The sequence below is a fragment of the Pseudophryne corroboree genome, chromosome 10, assembly GCF_028390025.1.
Source record: "Pseudophryne corroboree isolate aPseCor3 chromosome 10, aPseCor3.hap2, whole genome shotgun sequence".
Classification (NCBI taxonomy): domain Eukaryota; kingdom Metazoa; phylum Chordata; class Amphibia; order Anura; family Myobatrachidae; genus Pseudophryne; species Pseudophryne corroboree.
In genome coordinates this window covers 301099576-301120311 of record NC_086453.1, presented here as the reverse complement: position 1 = coordinate 301120311, position 20736 = coordinate 301099576, and the positions used below count along the sequence as shown (strand labels likewise).

The 20736-nt window shown below is 48.2% G+C and overlaps 1 protein-coding gene across 5 annotated transcripts in view; it reads right to left on the bottom strand.

The window, feature by feature from the left end:
* CHD5 (chromodomain helicase DNA binding protein 5) overlaps nucleotides 1-20736 on the bottom strand; it is a 477691-nt gene that overhangs the window by 25090 nt on the left and 431865 nt on the right. For 4 of the 5 annotated variants that reach the window (XM_063943432.1, XM_063943430.1, XM_063943434.1 and 1 more), the window contains 3 exons: nucleotides 10064-10153; nucleotides 4174-4320; nucleotides 1564-1672 (listed from right to left, as the gene is read on the bottom strand). In XM_063943432.1, coding sequence (XP_063799502.1) covers nucleotides 1564-1672; nucleotides 4174-4320; nucleotides 10064-10153 — 346 coding nt within the window. The remainder of the gene's footprint in view (nucleotides 1-1563; nucleotides 1673-4173; nucleotides 4321-10063; nucleotides 10154-20736) is intronic. The other variant, XM_063943431.1, reaches the window with a different exon arrangement.

Below are 20736 nucleotides of genomic sequence, written 5' to 3'. Positions count from 1 at the left end.
AGGGGTCACGTAGGCAAAGTTCTGTCAGGGCAAGTTCACAAAATGTGGCATAAGCAGACCAGCAAGCTATGGGGCCCATACATCAGGTAGGTATCAGGACAATGCACGCTCTGTCGATGTCTGGGCCGGGGGATTGGGGAAATCTAACATGTTGGAAATCTTCTATTCAGAGATTCCGACCAAAAAAGGCGAGTCAGGGATTTTTAACATGCCGTTTTTTTTGCAGATTCCCCTTGACAGATTAGCGATCATTGATGTCCGCCGATTGGAGAATCAGATCAGCATAGGCAGAACGGGGAATGGTGGCTTAGATCTATGGGCCGCATACGTCTGGTCGCAGTTAGGAGGCGTATTTTCTGTACATGCTACAGGAAAAGCGCAAGTACAAACTGATGATGACGACTAGTCCTACACCAGCCGCATTTGCTACCCAGAGGCGTAACCTTCCAGAATTGCGTACAGCTCTGTACATGTGCGGACACGTGCACGTGTCTTTGGCGTAATTTACACCCATTTGACATCCAATTTCCCAGTGACAAATCAGAAAGTGAGAAAAGATGTATAGCACCCTGGGACAAGGCTCTCTGTGTGTCAGTGGCCTGAGCACTGGGCTGATCTTATTTACATCAGCACAGCTCGACACACTAGGCCACATCTATTGGTTTCAACAACATTTAATGCTGGCTTTGTTAAGTTAGGACATTGGGGGTAATTCAGAGTTGATCGCAGCAGCAAATTTGTTACCAGTTGTGCAAAATCACATGCAGTGCAGGTGGGGCAGATATAACATGTGCAGAGAGAGTTAGATTTGGGTGGGTTATATTGTTTCTGTGCAGGGTAAATACTGGCCGCTTTATTTTTACACTGCAATTTAGATTTCAGTTTGAACATACCCCACCCAAATCTAACTCTCTCTGCACATGTTACATCTGCCCCCCTGCAGTGCACATGGGCCCTCATTCCGAGTCGTTCGCTCGGTAATTTTCTTCGCATCGCAGCGTTTTTCTGCTTAGTACGCATGCGCAATGTTCGCACTGCGACTGCGCCAAGTAATTTTGCTATGAAGATAGTTTTTTTACTCACGGCTTTTTCTTCGCTCCGGGGAACGTAATGTGATTGACAGGAAATGGGTGTTACTGGGCGGAAACACGGCGTTTTATGGGCGTGTGGATGAAAACACTACCGTTTCCGGAAAAAACGCAGGAGTGGCTGGAGAAACGGAGGAGTGTCTGGGCGAACGCTGGGTGTGTTTGTGACGTCAAACCAGGAACGACAAGCACTGAACTGATCGCAGATGCCGAGTAAGTCTGAAGCTACTCTGAAACTGCTAAGTAGTTTGAAATCGCAATATTGCGAATACATCGTTCGCAATTTTAAGAAGCTAAGATTCACTCCCAGTAGGCGGCGGCTTAGCGTGTGTAACTCTGCTAAAATCGCCTTGCGAGCGAACAACTCGGAATGAGGGCCATGGTTTTGCCCAACTGCTAACAAATTTGCTGCTGCGATCAACTCTGAATTACCCCCATTAACTCTGCGTCTCATTTCAGCGTTACTGAAGGATACGTGACAATTCCGGCAAGCAGCCAATAGTCATGTCGCCTGTGCCATATTTCATAGATTTTGCTAGAAGATACAGCAGCTCGTTCCTCGTTTTGCCAAAGCGTATGAAGCTCTGAAATAGATGAACAAAAACATGTAAACAAACAACCACAAGTATATATAGCACTGTACACAATCTACTCTAAGTAGTGCTGCGTTGTTACATAGGCAAAGGTGTATCAAACTCAGGATTATGGGCCGAATTCAGCATGGATCATTATGCTGAGAAATTGCAGCTGTCTGCAAGTAGAAACGCCTCGTGGAAGTTTGCGAATGCATCGCAGTTCGCCATCCATTCACAGATGCATACGCAATTTCCGGAACATCGAGAAAAAATTTTTTCCGCCTGAGCAAATGTAAGTAGGTCTGAGGCGGCAACTAATCTGCGACAGAGACGACCTGGAAGTGGTTTGTGCTGACGTCAGAGACTTTCCCCCGAAAAGCCTGGGCATGCCTGCCTTTTATCTGACACACCCATAAAACGGCAGGTTTCCACTCAAACACCGGCTTCCTGTCAGACAAACAACGGCTACATTGCAATTACGATCTGTACGCATTTTCAGTTGCTATTACTTGTCACGCATGAGCAATGCAAACGCTACGCATTCGCAGTCATTTCGATAATCACTCAGTTAGCAATTTCTCTGAATAGCGATACATGCTGAATTAGGCCCAATGTTACTACTACAGATAAAGCTTTTTCACTATCTATAGAAGCCACCAACCAACACAGATGGTGCCAGACTGGCAAAGTTCATGAGCTAAAAGATACCAGAAGAGTGGACTAAGGGGAGAGTCATCGAAGCGTGGGGAGTGATAAAGTGGGGAGATAAAGAACCAACCGATGAGCTTCTAACTGAGATTTTTCAAACACAGCCTGTAACATGGCAGTTATGAGCTAATTGGTTGGTACTTTTTCTCTCTCTACATTATATCTATCCAAGCTTTGATATATCTCCCCCTGAGTTTCCTACACAGATGACTTAGACAGCGCCTGTCATACACACACGGTGGATAGATTGGATCCTAAGCTCTTGGTGCATTGGCTGTATGGCAGCTCCTATACAGTAGGAGCAATTTACAAAAAGACTATGGCCCTCATTCCGAGTCGTTCGCTCGGTAATTTTCTTCGCATCGCAGCGTTTTTCTGCTTAGTACGCATGCGCAATGTTCGCACTGCGACTGCGCCAAGTAATTTTGCTATGAAGATAGTTTTTTTACTCACGGCTTTTTCTTCGCTCCGGCGATCGTAGTGTGATTGACAGGAAATGGGTGTTACTGGGCGGAAACACGGCGTTTTATGGGCGTGTGGATAAAAACGCTACCGTTTCCGGAAAAAACGCGGGAGTGGCTGGAGAAACGGAGGAGTGTCTGGGCGAACGCTGGGTGTGTTTATGACGTCAAACCAGGAACGACAAGCAGTGAACTGATCGCAGATGCCGAGTAAGTCTGAAGCTACTCTGAAACTGCTAAGTAGTTTGTAATCGCAATATTGCGAATACATCGTTCGCAATTTTAAGAAGCTAAGATTCACTCCCAGTAGGCGGAGGCTTAGCGTGTGTAACTCTGCTAAAATCGCCTTGCGAGCAAACAACTCGGAATGAGGGCCTATATTCAACAATGTATGTTGCTTTCATACTTTAGTCCTTAGCTCTCAGCTTAACTAATCTACACATACAATACTTTATAGAGGAAATAAATAAAACAATGTTACATTTTATATATATATATATATATATATATATATATACTGTAATTTTTTCAGGAAGATAATACTTTTCTTTCACTTGGTCAAAATTTAATACATCTGAAATGGAAAATAACATAAGGCAAGGTGTCCAATGATCTCATCTACAGGCGATGTATCAAGCTTTGGAAAGAGATTACAAAAAGTACCAACCAATCAGCACCTGTCATTTTTCAAACACAGCCTGTAACATGGCAGTAAGAAGCTGATTGGTTGATACTTCATCTCTACCCACTTTATCTCTCTCCAAGGTTTAATACGTCTCCCCCATAGGTTGGCCAAGCAGCAGCTGCTGACAGATGTAATGCCGACTGTATGAGTTTATCGCAATGTCTGATTTATATGTTCTCGTTTGTGCTATTAAATATTGTCCGCTTTTAAATGTATTATTTTGTTTTAGTCCTAAAACAATTTGTGATTGTCGACCTCACCTACTGCTCTCATCATTGTACTGCTTCCGGTCAATGCTGTGCAGCCACCAAGAGCCCAACAGGTGGCACTCTGGAAGACTTGACTCTGTAGCCTCAAGTGGAGCAATGACGGCAGCAAATGCTTACATGGGATATGACTTGCAGCCTACTTGCTTACTGGGTTCTCCACTATGAGGCCCAATGTAGTTATGTACCCCACCAGTGTAGAGCAGGGTGACCAACTGGGAAAGAACCTCTCCATAATGCAGAAGCAAAAGAGGAGGGTGGTTCATTTTCAAAATCTTAAACATGATAGGTGGAATTATTCTGGTAAGTAATATATGTAACTATAGCGGACTGCTTAATTATAGCAATTTTTATGGTGTAATATCAAGATCCACAGTTTAACACTAATACCTGTAAAACCACCATCGGCAATATTAAACATAAATTTAAATTTTCCACTATCGTCTCTTTTTCCTTCTTCATCTTCTTGTTTTATGCAGTTTTCCCCGTTCTGCTGGTTCAAACACTCTTCTTTTTCATCTACTTTGTTGTCCTCCTCTTCAAAAAGAAAAAGTGTCAGCAAGCTCCCATAAACAAAAGGCTTATTTATATATGACTATCTGATCTACTGCCCCATGTTATGGTCTCCAGTGGAGGAAGAATGTTTTCTCTCTATGTTTCTTCGGCAAATAGAAGTGCACTGGTGCACTAACATTTTGGACCATTCAATCATACAGGCATAGAGGCCATAAACTTACAGTACAAGTGTGAAAAGATCCAGATTTGATTTGCAGAAGAGTAGATGTCCCTCAGCCCAGTTAGCAGAAGAACAGATGTCCCTCATCCCATCTAGCAGAAGAATAGATGTCCCTCAGCCCAGGCAGCAGAAGGGTAGCTCTCCCTCATCCCAACTAGCAGAAGGATAGCTGTCCCACATCCGAGCTAGCAGAAGAGTAACATTCCCTCATGCCAGTTGGCAGAAGAGTAGCTGTCCCTCAGCCAAGCAAGCAGAACAGAAGCTGTCCCTAAGCCCTGCTAGCAGTAGAGTAGCTGTCCCTCATCCCAGTTAGCAGAAGAGTAGTTGTCCATTGTGCCAGCTAGCAGAAAAGTAGCTTTCCCACATCCCAGCTAGCAGGAGAGAAGTTCTCCCTCATCCCAGCCAGCAGAAGGATAGCTGCCCCTCAGCCCAGCAAACAGAAGAGTGGCTCTCCCTCAGCCTAAAAAGTAGAAGAGAGTAGCTGTTCTTTAGCCCAGCAAGCAGAAGAGTAGATGTCCCTCAGCCCAGATAGCAAAAGAGCAGATCTACCTGAGTCTAACTAGCAGAAGAGTAGCTGCCCCTCAGCCCAGCAAGTTGAAGTGTAGTTGCCACTCAGCCCAGCAAGCTGAAGACAGCAAGCTGAAGAGTGGATGTCCCTCAGCCCAGCAAGTTGAAGAGTAGATGTCCCTCAGACTAGCATGCTGAAGAGTATATGTTCCTCAGACCAACTAGCAGAAGAGAAGCTGTCCCTCAGCCCAACTAGCAGAATAGCAGCTGCCCCGCAGCCTACCTAACACAAGAGTAGGTATCCTCCAACCTAGCTAGCAGAAGAGTAGCTGTCCCTCAGATCAGCTAGCAGAAGAGTAGCTGTGTCTCAGATAAGCCAGCAGAGAAGTAGCTGTCCCTCATCCCAGCCTGCAGAAGATTAACTGTCCCTCAAATAAGTCAGCAGAAGAGTAGCTGTCCCTCAAATAAGTCAGCAGAAGAGTAGCTGTCCCTCATCCCTGCCTGCAGAAGAGTAGCTGTCCCTCAGATCGGCCAGCAGAAGAGTAGCTGTGCCGTCCCTCAGCCCAGCCCAGCATGCAGAAGAGTAGCTATCCCATCCCTCAGCCCAGCATGCAGTAGTGTAACTGTCCCTCACCCAACACATAATGGGAAAGTTACAGTGCTCTAAATACAGGGAGAAAAAGGCAAGGTGTCAGCATGGATAAAGGGGCAGCATAGGTGGCAAAAAGAGGCCACTGACCCTTTCTGCCCATAACCCACATATCAGGTGGCCAGGAAAATAGGAAATAATTACCTACCGGTAAATCCTTTTCTCGTAGTCCGTAGAGGATACGGGGGTCCACATTAGTACCATGGGGGTATAGACGGGTCCACTGGGAGCCTTGGGCACTTTAACAAATCAATAGTGTGCGCTGGCTCCTCCCTCTATGCCCCTCCTACCAGACTCAGTCTAGAAACTGTGCCCGAGGAGACGGACATACCTTGAGAGAAGGATATTACAGAACAGTGGTGAGATTCGAACCAGCACACACCAAACAAGAGGAAAGCCATGCTAACCAAACTTGAACAGGAACAGCAACAGCTGAACCAACAACAATACTTAACAAAGTAACAGTGCATGAAACACGAAGCACTGGGCGGGCGCCCAGTATCCTCTACGGACTACGAGAAAGGATTTACAGGTAGGTAAGTAAAATCCTATTTTCTCTTACGTCCTAGAGCAGAGCTGGCCAAACCAGTCCTCGAGATCTACCAACAGTTCACATTTTCCAGACCACCTTGCTGGTGCTCAGGTGTAGTCATTACTAATTAAGATGTGCTGCATTCATTCCTAACTGACCATTTTACAGATCTCCAGGAGGACTGGAAAACATGAACTGTTGGTAGATCTCGAGGACCGGTTTGGCCAGCCCTGTACTAGAGGATACTGGGGTCCACATTAGTACCATGGGGATGTACCAAAGCTCCCAAACTGGGTGGGAGAGTGCTGAGGTTCCTGCAGGACTGATTTACCAAACTGAAGGTCCTCAGAGGCCAAAGTATCGAACTTGTAGAACTTAGCAAACGTATTAGAACCTGACCAAGTAGTCGCTCGGCAGAGCTGTAAAGCTGAGACACCCCGGGCAGTCGCCCAGGAAGAACCCACCGACCTAGTAGAGTGGGCCTATGCGGATTTAGGAACCGTCAATACTGCCGTAGAATAAGCATGCTGGATAGTAAGCCTGATCCAGCGAGCAATAGACTGCTTTGAAGCAGGACACACAATTTTATTGGGATCACAGAGAACAAACAGTGAGTCAGATTTTTTGTGACGAGCTGTCCGCTTCAAATAGATCTTCAAAGCCCTCACAACATCCAAGGACTTTGAGGTAGAAGAGGTGTCGGTAAACAATGCCTTTTCCAACTGAAGGAATACCTTCTGTGCCTCCATATCCAGTATAATCCCCAGGAACGGAAGCCTCCGTGTTGGTTCCAGGTGGGATTTTGGTAGGTTCAGAATCCACCAGTGATCCTGGAGCAGTCGGGTTGAGAGGGCAATGTTGTCCAACAACCTCTCCCTGGATGGTGCTTTTATCAGCAGGTCGTCCAGCTACGGAATTATGTTTACTCCTTGCTTGCGGAGGAGAAACATCATCTCTGCCATTACCTTGGTGAATACCCTCGGCGCCGTGGAGAGGCCAAATGGCAGGGCCTGGAACTGGTAGTGACAGTCCTGTAGTGCAAACCTCAGATAAGCCTGAGGAGGCAGCCAAATTGGAATATGAAGGTAGGCATCCTTGATGTCCAGAGACACCAGGTATTCCCCCTCCTCCAGACCTAAGATCACCCCCCTAAGAGACTCCATCTTGAACTTGAACACCCGTAAGTACGGGTTCAGTGACTTGAGGTTTAAAATGGGCCTTACCAAACCGTTCGGTTTCAGTACCACAAACAGGTTGGAGTAATTGAAGTGGAGCAATGACAATGACTTGAGTCTGTACCAGTTTCTAAATTGCTGCTTGTAAAGTCATACTTGCTTCTGGAGAAGCTGGTAAGCCTGATTTGAAGAATCTGTGAGGTGGGAGTTCCTGAAACTCCAGTCTGTAACCTTGGGCGATAAGATCTTTGACCCAGGGATCCTGGCAGGATGTTGCCCAAATGTGACTGAAATAACGTAATCGGGCTCCCACCTGCCTGTCTTCCAGGCAGTGCGGTCCACCATCATACTGAAAGCTTTGAGGAAGCAGAACCTGAGAACCTGCAGCTGCTGGTTTTCTGGGTTTACCTCTATTGCCTTTGAAGGCTGTAGAAGAACCTTTGGATTTACTTTTAAATTTCGCTGTCCGAAAGGACTGCAGATTTGGAGCAGAGTAAGTTTTCCTAGCTGGGGATGCTGCGAAAGGAAGGTACGTAGATTTACCCACCATAGCCTGGGATATCCACATATCCAGTTCATCTCTAAACAGGGCCTCACCTGTGAATGGTAGGCTTTCTACACCTTTTCTGGAATCCGCATCCACATTCCACTGGCGTAACCATATGCCCCTACGAGCTGACACAGCCATGGCCGTGGAGCAAGCCTATACTTTTAGGGCCTCCACCATAAAATTTGCTGAGTCCTGTATATGTTGTAGGAGTAAAACTATCTCTCCCCTGTATAAGGAATCTAACTCGTCCATTAGGGTACCTGACCATTTGGAAATGGCCCTAGTGATCCAAGCACAAACTATAGTGGGTCTTTGGGCCACCACCACGGCAGTGTACAGAGATTTGAGATTTGGTCTCAATCTTGCGGTCAGCCGTGTCCTTTAAGGAGGCTGCGCCTGGGACCGGTAAGATAATCTTACATGACAACCTAGAGATTGATGCATCAACAATCGGTGGGACTTTCCACTTTTTCCTATCATCCTGAGGAAAAGGGAAAGATGCTATTAACCGTTTAGGGATCTGAAACTTCTTGTCAGGATTGACCCGTTTCTTCAAATAGACAATTTAATTCTTTAGATGCAGAGAAAGTAGCAGAGGATTTATTTTTTACATTGAAATGAGATTCCACAACGCCCTCTATCATTTTATCAGAAATGTGTTGGACCTCTCTAATAGCCTCTAATAGGGCCTGCATTCCCTGTGACAGAGCTGCATCCCCCCCATCCAAGTCCACCTCACCCTCCTCTGCATCAGTGTCAACATCATCAGTGTCAGAATGCAGGATCTGGGCCAGTGTACGCTTTTGTGGACAAATGGTAGGGGTCTGAGATGCTGGTATGGCCGCTGAATCTCTATTTATCAGGTCAGCCATAGACTGCCTTAAGTATTGCGTCTCCCTCTCAGTTTGGGAAAATTTATGAGAGATATTTGAGATCATCCCTTTTAGTGAATCTAACCACACTGGTACAGACCCACAAGCCTGAGAAGGTGTACTATTCTGAGTACATTGTAGTGATTCCACTGGGGAAGAGAAGCACTCTGCAGTGGAAGACACACACTCCTTTGACATAGTAAAATGTGACAAACACACCCACACAGAAGAGGTTAAAAGCACAGTTAACCCACACAGAGCCCCCTAGGGAGACACAGAGTATGATGGAGCCAGCCACACCGCGCCCTTATAGCTAATGCAAGCTCAGCCGGGTCGCAAACTAAGTACCCTTAATAGGGGCTTAGTATTCTACTATTGCTCCCCCCCTGCTATAACCCCCTGGTACCGCTGAGGTAACTGGAGTCTTGATGGAGGAGCTGTGCGTCCCTGTGAGACTGTTCAGCGAGAGCTGCAGAGGGAAAATGGCGCTGGTGAGCCGCTGGGTCCGCTCATAGTGAAGCCATGCCCCCTTAATGGCTTGTGGTCTTCCCGGTCTTTTTATACTGACTGAGGTATTGTAATCTTACAGTGGGTTAGAACCCCTGTAAATATCGTGTCAGTGCGGGTAATAAATGTGGCTTCACCTCGCCCTTCACAGCGAGACATGTATGCTGCCATGTACTGAAGCCTGGAGCCACAGCCTGCCAGTCAGCGCTGCGCTCCTACCTTTGTGCCGCCATAATATCCGGCGACCCGCTAACCGGGACGCCGGCATAGTACTCACCACTCTTCAATCTTCTGGCAAGGTTAGGGGTGGCGGCGTGCTGCGGGAGGGTACGCTCGCCATAGTAGGGCTTGTGAATAACTCCCTCAGGAGTTCAGTGTCCTGTCAGCGGGGAACGGGACCATTAACCCTTGTAAGAGGTTGGGCCATTCCCCCACCTAAGTCCCACGAAGCAGGCCGGCTGGTGCCAACCAGCCCTGCCTGAAAATAACAAACAGAAAAATAAATGCAGAAAACTCTTCAGGAGCTTCCCTAAGCGTGACCGGCTCCTCCAGGCATATTTTCTAAACTGTGTCTGGTAGGAGGGGCATAGAGGGAGGAGCCAGTGCATACTAATGATTTCTTAAAGTGCCCAAGGCTCCTAGTGGACCTGTCTATGCCCCCATGGTACTAATGTGGACCCCAGTATCCTCTAGGACGTAAGAGAAACAAGGATTGCTAGTGACTAGTTACTGCTCTGCAGATGTAGTTATACCTGATTTTGGTTCCTTGTCTTCCAGTTTATTCTGTGCGTTGTTCAGTCCGGGTTTTTCTAAGGCCGTTTCCTCTTGTAGGACTTCTGCTGCTAAATGTGATAAAATATAATCTATATTCTGTGCATGTTATCCAAGAAAATGATATTATTTTAATAAATCACTTCAATATTCACTATGACTTTCAATCAATACTTATTTTTCACTTCCTTTACACTAAAGTGCACCCATTGATTACACACAGAGGGGTATATTTACTAAGGTCCGGATTTTGACCGAGATGGTGTTTTTTCTTCAAAGTGTCATCTCGGGAATTTACTAAACTCAAATCTCGGCAGTGATGAGGGCACTCGTATTTTTTTGGAAGGCAAAAATGGTGGGAACTTTACGGTCAGCAGTTGACCGAAAGTAACCTCATCGCTGACCGCAAAGTTCCCACCATTGGATACAATGGAGCGCATAGGCGCAACATTGTATCTCTGCCGTGTGCAGCCTGACAGACACTACAGGAGCACACATTCAATCAGGAGAGTGCCACGACGTGGCGCTCCCTGATTGGCTGAAGGGACCCTCTTTGACAGGAGTCAGGGGGGGTCCTGGCAGTCGGGGAAAGGGGTCCCATGTGTAAACATGGGGCCCCTTTCAGTGCGTGGTCGGGTTTCCGTTTTATTATTTTGCCAAGTACGTGGATTATACAAAGAACAGAAGGTACACTGGATTATGTGAGTATAATTTTTTTCACAGGTACCCCTAGGATTCTACATGGAGAAGAGGACCGAGCCTCGTGTGAACACAGGTAAGTATGTATGTTTGGAGGTGTGCATGTATGTAATAAACTTATACTGTCACGGTGTGTGTGTCCTGTTTTTTTGGGGGTATTTTTTTTAGTAGTAGTACTACAGGTACCAGCGGGCCCGGTTTTCCATCGCATGCTGGTACTTGTGGTTCTCCAAGTACCAGCTTGCGGGGGAGGCTTGCTGGGACTTGTAGTACTGCTACTAAAAACAATATTCACATTTTTTTCAAAAGGCTATCAGCCCCCCATCCGCCGCCCTTGGATGGGGGGGACAGCCTCGGGCTTCACCCCTGGCCCTTGGGTGGCTGGAGGGGGGGGGGGCCTTGATTTAAGGGGTTCCCACTCCTCCAGGGTACCCCGGCCAGGGGTGACTAGTTGGGTATGTAATGCCAGGGCCGCAGGGACCTAGATAAAAGTGTCCCCCGGCTGTGGAACTATGTACCTGGCTAGTGGAGCCCGGTGCTGGTTTCAAAAATACGGGGGACCCCTACACTTTTTGTCCCCTGTATTTTTGGAACCAGGACCAGGCGCAGAGCCCGGTGCTGGTTGATTAAATATGGGGGAACCCCTGACATTTTTTTTCCCATATTTTGTCAACCAGGACCGGCTCAAAGAGCCCGAGGCTGGTTTAGCTTAGGGGGGGGACCCCACGCATTTTTTTTAATGATTTGTAACAATGTTATTTTTTATACGAAAGGTGCGCAATGAAGCCCTGCACGGATCTCACAGATCCGGCCGAGATTCATTGTGTTAATGTCGGCAGTGTTTTACTATTCACTCCCGTAAAACACTGGCAAAAAAATAAGATTTTACTCGCCAGTAAATCTATTTCTCGTAGTCCGTAGTGGATGCTGGGAACTCCGTAAGGACCATGGGGAATAGCGGCTCCGCAGGAGACTGGGCACAACTAAAGAAAGCTTTAGGACTACCTGGTGTGCACTGGCTCCTCCCTCTATGACCCTTCTCCAGACCTCAGTTAGGATACTGTGCCCGGAAGAGCTGACACAATAAGGAAGGATTTTGAATCCCGGGTAAGACTCATACCAGCCACACCAATCACACCGTATAACTCGTGATACTATACCCAGTTAACAGTATGAACAATAACTGAGCCTCTTAACAGATGGCTCAACAATAACCCTTTAGTTAGGCAATAACTATATACAAGTATTGCAGACAATCCGCACTTGGGATGGGCGCCCAGCATCCACTACGGACTACGAGAAATAGATTTACCGGTGAGTAAAATCTTATTTTCTTCTGACGTCCTAGTGGATGCTGGGAACTCCGTAAGGACCATGGGGATTATACCAAAGCTCCCAAACGGGCGGGAGAGTGCGGATGACTCTGCAGCACCAAATGAGCAACTCAAGGTCCTCCTCAGCCAGGGTATCAAACTTGTAGACTCTTGCAAAAGTGTTTGAACCCGACCAAGTAACAGCTCGGCAAAGTTGTAAAGCCGAGACCCCTCGGGCAGCCTCCCAAGAAGAGCCTACTTTCCTCGTGGAATGGGCTTTTACAGATTTAGGGTGCGGCAGTCCAGCCGCAGAATGTGCAAGTTGAATCGTGCTACAGATCCAGCGAGCAATAGTCTGCTTAGAAGCAGGAGCATCCAGCTTGTTGGGTGCATACAGGATAAATAGCGAGTCAGTTTTCCTAACTCCAGCCGTCCTGGAAACATATATTTTCAGGGCCCTGACTACGTCCAGTAACTTGGAGTCCTCCAAGTCCCAAGTAGCCGCAGGCACCACAATAGGTTGGTTCACATGAAAAGCTGATACCACCTTAGGAAGGAATTGGGAACGAGTCCTCAATTCCGCCCTATCCATATGAAAAATCAGATAAGGGCTTTTGCATGACAAAGGCGCCAATTCTGATACATGCCTGGCCGACGCCAAGGCCAACAGCATGACCACTTTCCACGTGAGGTATTTTAGCTCTACGGATTTAAGTGGCTCAACCCAATGCGACTTCAGGAAATTCAACACCACGTTGAGATCCCACGGTGCCACTGGAGGCACAAACGGGGGCTGAATATGCAGCACTCCCTTAACACAAGTCTGAACTTCAGGCAGTGAAGCCAGTTCTTTTCGGAAGAAAATGTACAGAGCCGAAATCTGGACCTTAATGGAACCCAATTTTAGGCCCATAGTCACTCCTGACTGTAGGAAGTGCAGAAATCGACCTAGTTGAAATTCCTCCGTTGGGGCCTTCCTGGCCTCACACCAAGCAACATATTTTTGCCATATGCAGTGATAATGTTTTGCGATCACATCTTTCCTAGCCTTAATCAGCGTAGGAATGACTTCCTCCGGAATGCCTTTTTCCTTTAGGATCCGGTGTTCAACCGCCATGTCGTCAAACGCAGCCGCGGTAAGTCTTGGAACAGACAGGGCCCCTGCTGCAGCAGGTCCTGTCTGAGCGGCAGAGGCCATGGGTCCTCTGAGATCATCTCTTGAAGTTCTGGGTACCAAGCTCTTCTTGGCCAATCCGGAACCACGAGTATAGTTCTTACTCCTCTCCTTCTTATTATTCTCAGTACCTTGGGTATGAGAGGCAGAGGAGGGAACACATACACAGACTGGTACACCCACGGTGTTACCAGAGCGTCCACAGTTATCGCCTGAGGGTCCCTTGACTTGGCGCAATATCTTTTTAGCTTTTTGTTGAGGTGGGACGCCATCATGTCCACCTGTGGCCTTTCCCAATGGTGTACAATCATTTGGAAGACTTCTGGATGAAGTCCCCACTCTCCCGGGTGGAGGTCGTGCCTGCTGAGAAAGTCTGCTTCCCAGTTGTCCACTCCGGGAATGAACACTGCTGACAGTGCTAACACATGATTTTCCGCCCCTCGGAAAATCCTTGTGGCTTCTGCCCTCGCCATCCTGCTTCTTGTGCCGCCCTGTTGGTTTACATGGGCGACCGCCGTGATGTTGTCTGACTGGATCAGCACCGGCCGGTGTTGAAGCAGGGGTCTAGCCTGGCTTAGGGCATTGTAAATGGCCCTTAGTTCCAGAATATGTATGTGTAGGGAAGTCTCCTGACTCGACCATAGTCCTTGGAAGTTTCTTCCCAGTGTGACTGCCCCCCAGCCTCGAAGGCTGGCATCCGTGGTCACCAGGACCCAGTCCTGTATGCCGAATCTGCGGCCCTCTAGAAGATGAGCACTCTGCAGCCACCACAACAGCGACACCCTGGCCCATGGAGACAGGGTTATCAGCCGATGCATCTGAAGATGCGACCCGGACCACTTGTCCAACAGATCCCACTGGAAGATCCTCGCATGGAACCTGACGAATGTAATTTCTTCGTAAGAAGCTACCATCTTTCCCAGGACTCGCGTGCATTGATGCACCGACACCTGTATTTGTTTTAGGAGGTCTCTGACTAGAGATGACAACTCCTTGGCCTTCTCCACCGGGAGAAACACTTTTTTCTGTTCTGTGTCCAGAACCATACCCAGGAACAGCAGACGCGTCGTAGGAACCAGCTGCGACTTTGGAATATTCAGAATCCAGCCGTGCTGTTGTAGCACTTCCCGAGATAGTGCTACTCCGACCAACAACTGCTCCCTGGACCTCACCTTTATAAGGAGATCGTCCAGTACGGGATAATTATAACTCCTTTTTTTCCAAAGGAGTATCATCATTTCGGCCATTACCTTGGTAAAAACCCTCGGTGCCGGGGACAGACCAACGGCAACGTCTGGAATTGGTAATGACAGTCCTGTACCACAATTTTGAGGTACTCCTGGTGAGAAGGGTAAATGGGGACATGCAGGTAAGCATCCTTGATGTCCAGTGATACCATGTAATCCCCTTCGTCCAGGCTTGCAATAACCGCCCTGAGCGATTCCATTTTGAATTTGAACCTTTGTATATAAGTGTTCAAGTATTTCAATTTTAGAATGGGTCTCACCGAACCGTCTGGTTTCGGAACCACAAACATTGTGGAATAGTAACCCCGGCCTTGTTGAAGGAGGGGTACCTTGATTATCACCTGCTGGAAGTACAGCTTGTGAATTGCCGCCAGTACTATCTCCCCTTTCTCCGAGGGCAGCAGGCAAGGCTGATTTGAGGTAACGGCGAGGGGGAGTCGCCTCGAACTCCAGCTTGTATCCCTGTGATACTACTTGCAGAACCCAGGGATCCACCTGTGAGCGAGCCCACTGGTCGCTGAAGTTCCCGAGACGCGCCCCCCACCGCACCTGGCTCCACCTGTGGAGCCCCAGCGTCATGCGGTGGACTCAGAGGAAGCGGGGGAAGATTTTTGATCCTGGGAACTGGCTGTCTGGTGCAGCTTTTTCCCTCTTCCCTTGTCTCTGTGCAGAAAGGAAGCGCCTTTGACCCGCTTGCTTTTCTGAAGCCGAAAGGACTGTACCTGATAATATGGTGCTTTCTTAGGCTGTGAGGAAACCTGAGTTAAAAAATTTTCTTCCCAGCTGTTGCTGTGGATACGAGGTCCCAGAGACCATCCCCAAACAATTCCTCACCCTTATAAGGCAGAACCTCCATGTGCCTTTTAAAGTCAGCATCACCTGTCCACTGCCGGGTCCCTAATACCCTCCTGGCAGAATGAACATTGCATTAATTCTGGATGCTAGCCGGCAAATATCCCTCTGTGCATCCCTCATATATAAGACGACGTCTTTAATATGCTCTATGGTTAGCCAAATAGTATCCCTGTCCTGACAGGGTAACAGACCACGCCGCAGCAGCACTATCCATGCTGAGGCAATTGCAGGTCTCAGTATAGTACCTGAGTGTGTATATACAGACTTCAGGATAGCCTCCTGCTTTTTTATCAGCAGGCTCCTTTAAAGTGGCCGTATCCTAAGACGGCAGTGCCACCTTTTTTGACAAACGTGTGAGCGCCTTATCCACCCTAGGGGATATCTCCCAACGTGACCTATCCTCTGGCGGGAAAGGGTACGCCAACAGTAACTTTTTAGAAATTACCAGTTTCTTATCTGGGGAACCCACGCTTCTTCACACACTTCATTCACTCATCTGATGGGGGAACAAAACACTGGCTGCTTTTTCTCCCCAAACATAAAACCCCTTTTTTTTGGTACTTGGGTTAATGTCAGAATGTGTAACACATTTTTCATTGCCGAGATCATGCAACAGATGTTCCTAGTGAATTGTGTATATGTCTCAACCTCGTCGACACTGGAGTCAGACTCCGTGTCGACATCTGTGTCTGCCATCTGAGGTAGCGGGCGTTTCTGAGCCCCTGATGGCCTTTGAGACGCCTGGGCAGGCGCGGGCTGAGAAGCCGGCTGTCCCACAGCTGTTACGTCATCCAGCCTTTTATGTAAGGAGTTGACACTGTCGGTTAATACCTTCCACCTATCCATCCACTCTGGTGTCGGCCCCACAGGGGGCGACATCACATTTATCGGCATCTGCTCCGCCTCCACGTAACATGTCGACACAGCCGTACCGACACACCGCACACACACAGGGAATGCTCTGACTGAGGACAGGACCCCACAAAGTCCTGTGGGGAGACAGAGAGAGAGTATGCCAGCACACACCAGAGCGCTATATAATGCAGGGATTAACACTATAACTGAGTGATTTTTCCCCAATAGCTGCTTGTATACACAATATTGCGCCTAAATTTAGTGCCCCCCCTCTCTTTTTAACCCTTTGAGCCTGAAAACTACAGGGGAGAGCCTGGGGAGCTGTCTTCCAGCTGCACTGTGAAGAGAAAATGGCGCCAGTGTGCTGAGGGAGATAGCCCCGCCCCTTTTTCGGCGGACTTCTCCCGCTTTTATATGGATCTCTGGCAGGGGTATTTTACACATATATAGCCTCTATGACTATATATTGTGTAGATTTGCCAGCCAAGGTGTTTAATATTGCTGCTCAGGGCGCCCCCCCCAGTGCCCTGCACCCATCAGTGACCGGAGTGTGAGGTGTGCATGAGGAGCAATGGCGCACACAGCTGCAGTGCTGTGCGCTACCTTGTTGAAGACCGAAGTCTTCTGCCGCCGATTTCCAGGACCATCTTCTTGCTTCTGGCTCTGTAAGGGGGACGGCGGCGCGGCTCCGGGACCGGACGATCGAGGTCGGGCCCTGTGTTCGATCCCTCTGGAGCTAATGGTGTCCAGTAGCCTAAGAAGCCCAAGCTAGCTGCAAGCAGGTAGGTTCGCTTCTTCTCCCCTTAGTCCCTCGTAGCAGTGAGTCTGTTGCCAGCAGATCTCACTGAAAATAAAAAACCTAAAATATACTTTCTTTTTCTAGGAGCTCAGGAGAGCCCCTAGTGTGCATCCAGCTCAGCCGGGCACAAGATCCTAACTGAGGTCTGGAGGAGGGTCATAGAGGGAGGAGCCAGTGCACACCAGGTAGTCCTAAAACTTTCTTTAGTTGTGCCCAGTCTCCTGCGGAGCCGCTATTCCCCATGGTCCTTACGGAGTTCCCAGCCTCCACTAGGATGTCAGAGAAATACAAATGACATCGACATCGGAAAACACGAAAATGCAGAATACGACAGCTTAGTAAATAAGTCGTAATAAATTCAAAAAGTTGCAAAATTACACTTGCGATGTCATTCGTGTTTGAACTTTAACCTCATTCTGAAAAATACGAATTTTAGTAAATATACCCCAGTGAATGCCATTAAGAACACACAAAACAAAGGGCAGCCTAAAATGTTGGCACAGTCCCCCTCCAATCACACAGTGCATGGGTAATGCCAGGGCTTGCGGAACAGCAGAAAACTGCCATGGCGTTGGGTAGATGTAGAATGTTCCATGTTATGTATAAAATAAGTCGTTTGCCTAGTTTTGTAGAGTTGTGCAAAAAAATAAGATTTTAAACCTACCGGTAAATCTTTTTCTCCTAGTCCGTAGAGGATGCTGGGGACTCCGTAAGGACCACGGGGAATAGACGGGCTCCGCAGGAGACATAGGCACTAAAAAAGAACTTTAGGTATGGATGTGCACTGGCTCCTCCCTCTATGCACCTCCTCCAGACCTCAGTTAGAGAAACTGTGCCCAGAGGAGACGGACAGTACGAGGAAATTATTTTGGAAATCCAAGGGCAAGATTCATACCAGCCACACCATTCACACCGTATAACATGGAATATACGAACCAGTCAACAGTATGAAACAAAACCAGTATCAGTCCAAAACTGACCCAACTGAAACCTAACCCTTATGTAAGCAACAACTATATACAAGTCTTGCAGGATGTTGTCCGCACTTGGGACGGGCACCCAGCATCCTCTATGGACAAGGAGAAAAAGATTTACCGGTAGGTTTAAAATCTTATTTTCTCTTACTTCCTAGAGGATGTTGGGGACTCCGTAAGGACCATGGGGATTATACCAAAGCTCCAAAACGGGCGGGAGAGTGCAGATGACTCTGCAGCACCGAATGAGCAAACATTAGGTCCTCATCAGCCAGGGTATCAAACTTGTAGAAATTTGCAAAAGTGTTTGAACCCGACCAAGTCGCCGCTCGGCAAAGTTGTAATGCCGAGACGCCCCGGGCAGCCGCCTAAGAAGAGCCCACCTTCCTAGTGGAATGGGCCTTTACCGAATTCGGTAACGGCAATCCAGCCGTGGAATGAGCCTGCTGAATCGTGTTACAGATCCAGCGAGCAATAGTCTGCTTAGACGTAGGAGCGCCAACCTTGTTGGCTGCATACAGGATAAACAGGGCCTCTGTTTTCCTAACCCGAGCCGTTCTGGCCACATAAATTTTCAATGCCCTGACCACATCCAGGGACTCGGAATCCTCCACGTCCCTTGTAGCCACAGGCACCACAATAGGTTGGTTCATATGAAAAGAAGAAACCATCTTAGGCAAAAATTGAGGATGAGTCCGCAACTCAGCTCTATCCACATGGAAAATTAGATAAGGGCTTTTGTGAGACAAAGCCGCCAACTCCGACACTTGCCGCGCCAAAGCCAAGGCCAATAACATGACCACTTTCCAAGTGAGATACTTCAATTCAACTGTTTGAAGAGGTTCAAACCGGTGAGACTTAAGAAACCGTAACACCACGTTAAGGTCCCAAGGTGCCACTGGAGGCCCAAAAGGAGGCTGGATATGCAGCACCCCTTTCACGAAAGTCTGGACCTCTGGAAGAGAAGCCAATTCTTTTTGAAAGAAAATGGATAGGGCCGAAATCTGAACCTTAATGGAGCCTAACTTCAGGCCCCAATTCACTCCAGTTTGCAGGAAGTGGAGAAAACGGCCCAGATGGAATTCTTCCGGAGGAGCAGTCTTGGCTTCCCACCAAGACACATACTTCCTCCAGATACGGTGATAATGTTTAGATGTCACCTCCTTCCTAGTCTTTATCAGAGTAGGAATGACCTCTTCTGCAATGCCCTTCTCCGCTAGGATCCTGCGTTCAACCGCCATGCCGTCAAACGCAGTCGCGGTAAGTCCTGGAACAGACAGGGCCCTTGTTGTAACAGGTCTTCCCTGAGAGGAAGAGGCCACGGATCTTCGGTGAGCATTTCCTGTAGATCCGGATACCAGGCCCTTCGAGGCCAATCTGGAACAATGAGAATTGTCTGAATCCCTCTTCGTCTTATGATTCTCAGTGTCTTTGAGATGAGAGGAAGAGGAGGGAACACATAGACCGACTGAAACACCCACGGTGTCACCAGTGCGTCCACTGCAACCGCCTGAGGGTCCCTTGACCTGGCGCAATATCTCGGAAGTTTCTTGTTGAGGCGTGACGCCATCATGTCTATTTGAGGCAGTCCCCACTGACTTGCAATCTCTGCGAAGACTTCCTGATGAAGTCCCCACTCTCCCGGATGCAGATCGTGTCTGCTTAGGAAGGCTGCTTCCCAGTTGTCCACTCCCGGAATGAAGACTGCTGTCAGACTGTCCGCCCATCGAAGAATCTTTGAGGCTTCTGCCATTGTCACTCTGCTCCTTGTGCCGCCTTGGCGGTTTACATGAGCCACTGCTGTGATGTTGTCTGACTGAATCAGAACCGGAAGACCTCGAAGTAAGGTCTCCGCCTGACGAAGGCCGTTGTATATGGCCCTTAATTCCAGAACGTTGATGTGTAGACAAGCCTCCTGGCTTGACCACAGACCCTGGAAGTTTCTTCCCTGTGTGACTGCTCCCCATCCTCGGAGGCTCGCATCCGTGGTCACCAGAACCCAGTCCTGAATGCCGAACCTGCGACCCTCTAGAAGGTGAGCACTCTGCAGCCACCACAGGAGAGATACCCTGGCCCTGGGGGATCTGATGAATCTGTAGATGTGACCCGGACCACTTGTCCAGAAGGTCCCACTGAAAAGTCCTGGCATGGAACCTGCCGAATGGAATGGCCTCGTAAGATGCCACCATTTTTCCCAGCACTCGAGTGCAGTGATGTACCGACACCCTGTCTGGCTTTAACAGGTCCCTGACCAAGCTCTGAAGTTCCTGGGCCTTTTCCATTGAGAGAAAAACCCTCTTTTGTTCCGTGTCCAGAATCATGCCTAAGAAAGGCAATTGGGTCGTTGGAACTAACTGTGACTTTGGGAGATTTAGAATCCAACCGTGTTGTTGCAACACCCTCAGGGAGAGTGATACGCTGTCCAGCAACTGTTCTCTCGATCTCGCTTTTATCAGGAGATCGTCCAAGTATGGGATAATTGTGACACCCTGCTTGCGCAGGAGCACCATCATCTCTGCCATTAATTTGGTAAAAATCCTCGGGCCGTGGAAAGCCCAAACGGCAACGTCTGAAATTGGTAATGACAATCCTGCACCACAAATCTCAGGAACGCCTGATGAGGTTAATAAATGGGGACATGAAGGTATGCATCCTTTATGTCTAGGGACACCATATAATCTCCCACTTCCAGACTTGCGATGACCGCTCTGAGCGATTCCATCTTGAACTTGAACCTC